Raw genomic sequence first — 4,461 nt, forward strand, 5'->3', positions numbered from 1 at the left:
CCCCTCTCCCTGTCTAGACCCAGCGTCACTCCCCCCTCTCCCTGTCTAGACCCAGCGTCACTCCCCCCTCTCCCTGTCTAGACCCAGCGTCACTCCCCCCTGTCCCTGTCTAGACCCAGCGTCACTCCCCCCTCTCCCTGTCTAGACCCAGCGTCACTCCCCCCTCTCCCTGTCTAGACCCAGCGTCACTCCCCCCCCCCCCCACCCCCCTCCCGCCCGTTCCTCCCCTGACCCTCTCCCCGCTGGGGTCAGAGTTCAGAGGTCAGCCCGCAGGCCGGTTGTCCCCTCACCTCCTGGAGTTTCTGGTGCTCCTGGCTCAGGCAGTCGAACTCCCTGCGCCTGCGGACCTCCGGGATGTCCCGCCAGAGGACAAAGGGGACGGACAGGGAGGCGCGCAGCGTGCTGGGGGTCCGCGGGGCGTCCCCCACTTTCACCCGCCTCTGAACCGGCTCCACCAACACCTCTCCCCCCGGGGGAGGCTCCTGCTTCTGCCGAAGGAGCTGCTGGTCCAATGCAACGTGGTTGTACTCCTGGTAGAGCAGGCGGGCTAGAGGGGGGAGAGAGAGGGACTGAGTACCGGGGGAGAGAGAGAGTACCGGGGGAGAGAGAGGGACTGAGTACCGGGGGAGAGAGAGGGACTGAGTACCGGGGGAGAGAGAGAGACTGAGTACCGGGGGAGAGAGAGGGACTGAGTACCGGGGGAGAGAGAGGGACTGAGTACCGGGGGAGAGAGAGAGACTGAGTACCGGGGGAGAGAGAGAGACTGAGTACCGGGGAGAGACTGAGTACCGGGGGAGAGAGAGAGACTGAGTACCGGGGAGAGAGAGAGTACCGGGGGAGAGAGAGGGACTGAGTACCGGGGGAGAGAGAGAGTACCGGGGGAGAGAGAGGGACTGAGTACCGGGGGAGAGAGAGAGACTGAGTACCGGGGGAGAGAGAGAGTACCGGGGGAGAGAGAGGGACTGAGTACCGGGGAGAGAGAGGGGGGAGGGAGAGGGACTGAGTACCGGGGAGAGAGAGGGGGGAGAGAGAGGGACTGAGTACCGGGGAGAGAGAGAGACTGAGTACCGGGGGGAGAGAGAGGGACTGAGTACCGGGGGAGAGAGAGGGACTGAGTACCGGGGAGAGAGAGAGTACCGGGGGAGAGAGAGGGACTGAGTACCGGGGGAGAGAGAGAGTACCGGGGGAGAGAGAGGGACTGAGTACCGGGGGAGAGAGAGAGACTGAGTACCGGGGGAGAGAGAGAGTACCGGGGGAGAGAGAGGGACTGAGTACCGGGGAGAGAGAGGGGGGAGAGAGAGGGACTGAGTACCGGGGAGAGAGAGGGGGGAGAGAGAGGGACTGAGTACCGGGGGAGAGAGAGAGACTGAGTACCGGGGGGAGAGAGAGGGACTGAGTACCGGGGGAGAGAGAGGGACTGAGTACCGGGGGAGAGAGAGAGTACCGGGGGAGAGAGAGGGACTGAGTACCGGGGGAGAGAGAGAGTACCGGGGGAGAGAGAGGGACTGAGTACCGGGGGAGAGAGAGAGTACCGGGGGAGAGAGAGAGTACCGGGGGAGAGAGAGGGACTGAGTACCGGGGGAGAGAGAGGGACTGAGTACCGGGGGAGAGAGAGGGACTGAGTACCGGGGGAGAGAGAGAGACTGAGTACCGGGGGAGAGAGAGAGACTGAGTACCGGGGGAGAGACTGAGTACCGGGGGAGAGAGAGGGACTGAGTACCGGGGGAGAGAGAGAGACTGAGTACCGGGGGGGGGGGGGGAGGAGACTGAGTACCGGGGGAGAGAGAGAGACTGAGTACCGGGGGAGAGAGAGAGTACCGGGGAGAGAGAGGGGGGAGAGAGAGGGACTGAGTACCGGGGGGAGAGAGAGGGACTGAGTACCGGGGGAGAGAGAGGGACTGAGTACCGGGGGAGAGACTGAGTACCGGGGGAGAGAGAGGGACTGAGTACCGGGGGAGAGAGAGAGACTGAGTACCGGGGGAGAGAGAGGGACTGAGTACCGGGGGAGAGAGAGGGACTGAGTACCGGGGGAGAGAGAGGGACTGAGTACCGGGGGAGAGAGAGAGACTGAGTACCGGGGGAGAGAGAGAGACTGAGTACCGGGGGGGGGGGAGAGAGACTGAGTACCGGGGGGGAGAGAGGGGGGAGAGAGAGAGACTGAGTACCGGGGGAGAGAGAGAGACTGAGTACCGGGGGAGAGAGAGACTGAGTACCGGGGGGGGGGGGAGAGAGACTGAGTACCGGGGGAGAGAGAGAGACTGAGTACCGGGGGAGAGAGAGACTGAGTACCGGGGGGGGGGGAGAGAGACTGAGTACCGGGGGAGAGAGAGAGACTGAGTACCGGGGGAGAGAGAGAGACTGAGTACCGGGGGAGAGAGAGAGACTGAGTACCGGGGGAGAGAGAGGGACTGAGTACCGGGGGAGAGAGAGAGACTGAGTACCAGGGGAGAGGGGGGAGACTGAGTACCGGGGGAGAGAGAGGGACTGAGTACCGGGGGAGAGAGAGAGACTGAGTACCGGGGGAGAGGGGGGAGACTGAGTACCGGGGGAGAGAGAGGGACTGAGTACCGGGGGAGAGACTGAGTACCGGGGGAGAGAGAGGGACTGAGTACCGGGGGAGAGACTGAGTACCGGGGGAGAGAGAGAGACTGAGTACCGGGGGAGAGGGAGGGACTGAGTCCCGGGGGAGAGAGAGACTGAGTACCGGGGGAGAGGGGGGAGACTGAGTACCGGGGGAGAGAGAGAGACTGAGTACCGGGGGGAGAGAGAGGGACTGAGTACCGGGGGAGAGAGAGGGACTGAGTACCGGGGAGAGAGAGAGTACCGGGGGAGAGAGAGGGACTGAGTACCGGGGGAGAGAGAGAGTACCGGGGGAGAGAGAGGGACTGAGTACCGGGGGAGAGAGAGAGACTGAGTACCGGGGGAGAGAGAGGGACTGAGTACCGGGGGAGAGAGAGAGTACCGGGGGAGAGAGAGGGACTGAGTACCGGGGGATAGAGAGAGACTGAGTACCGGGGGAGAGAGAGAGTACCGGGGGAGAGAGAGGGACTGAGTACCGGGGAGAGAGAGGGGGGAGAGAGAGGGACTGAGTACCGGGGAGAGAGAGGGGGAGAGAGAGGGACTGAGTACCGGGGGAGAGAGAGAGACTGAGTACCGGGGGAGAGAGAGGGACTGAGTACCGGGGGAGAGAGAGGGACTGAGTACCGGGGGAGAGAGAGAGTACCGGGGGAGAGAGAGGGACTGAGTACCGGGGGAGAGAGAGAGTACCGGGGGAGAGAGAGGGACTGAGTACCGGGGGAGAGAGAGAGACTGAGTACCGGGGGAGAGAGAGAGTACCGGGGGAGAGAGAGGGACTGAGTACCGGGGAGAGAGAGGGGGGAGAGAGAGGGACTGAGTACCGGGGAGAGAGAGGGGGGAGAGAGAGGGACTGAGTACCGGGGGAGAGAGAGAGACTGAGTACCGGGGGGAGAGAGAGGGACTGAGTACCGGGGGAGAGAGAGGGACTGAGTACCGGGGAGAGAGAGAGTACCGGGGGAGAGAGAGGGACTGAGTACCGGGGGAGAGAGAGAGTACCGGGGGAGAGAGAGGGACTGAGTACCGGGGGAGAGAGAGGGACTGAGTACCGGGGGAGAGAGAGGGACTGAGTACCGGGGGAGAGAGAGAGACTGAGTACCAGGGGAGAGAGAGGGACTGAGTACCGGGGGAGAGAGAGAGACTGAGTACCGGGGGAGAGACTGAGTACCGGGGGAGAGAGAGGGACTGAGTACCGGGGGAGAGAGAGAGACTGAGTACCGGGGGGGGGGGGGGAGGAGACTGAGTACCGGGGGAGAGAGAGAGACTGAGTACCGGGGGAGAGAGAGAGTACCGGGGAGAGAGAGGGGGAGAGAGAGGGACTGAGTACCGGGGGAGAGAGAGGGACTGAGTACCGGGGGAGAGAGAGGGACTGAGTACCGGGGGAGAGACTGAGTACCGGGGGAGAGAGAGGGACTGAGTACCGGGGGAGAGAGAGAGACTGAGTACCGGGGGAGAGAGAGGGACTGAGTACCGGGGGAGAGAGAGGGACTGAGTACCGGGGGAGAGAGAGGGACTGAGTACCGGGGGAGAGAGAGAGACTGAGTACCGGGGGAGAGAGAGAGACTGAGTACCGGGGGGGGGGGAGAGAGACTGAGTACCGGGGGGAGAGAGGGGGGAGAGAGAGAGACTGAGTACCGGGGGAGAGAGAGAGACTGAGTACCGGGGGAGAGAGAGACTGAGTACCGGGGGGGGGGGAGAGAGACTGAGTACCGGGGGAGAGAGAGAGACTGAGTACCGGGGGAGAGAGAGACTGAGTACCGGGGGGGGGGGAGAGAGACTGAGTACCGGGGAGAGAGAGAGACTGAGTACCGGGGGAGAGAGAGAGACTGAGTACCGGGGGAGAGAGAGAGACTGAGTACCGGGGGAGAGAGAGGGACTGAGTACCGG

General features: G+C 64.0%; 1 protein-coding gene across 1 annotated transcript in view; it reads right to left on the reverse strand.

The window, feature by feature from the left end:
- Positions 1-290: 290 nt before the first annotated feature.
- The window catches only part of LOC144487884 (uncharacterized), a gene marked incomplete at its 3' end in the record, with an annotated part of 21,752 nt that continues 17,581 nt past the window's right edge, over positions 291-4,461 (reverse strand). The window contains exon 5 of the mRNA XM_078205932.1: positions 291-547. Within this exon, the coding sequence (XP_078062058.1) occupies positions 291-547 (257 nt within the window). The remainder of the gene's footprint in view (positions 548-4,461) is intronic.

Source organism: Mustelus asterias, unplaced genomic scaffold (assembly GCF_964213995.1).
Source record: "Mustelus asterias unplaced genomic scaffold, sMusAst1.hap1.1 HAP1_SCAFFOLD_1095, whole genome shotgun sequence".
In the NCBI taxonomy this organism is placed as follows: domain Eukaryota; kingdom Metazoa; phylum Chordata; class Chondrichthyes; order Carcharhiniformes; family Triakidae; genus Mustelus; species Mustelus asterias.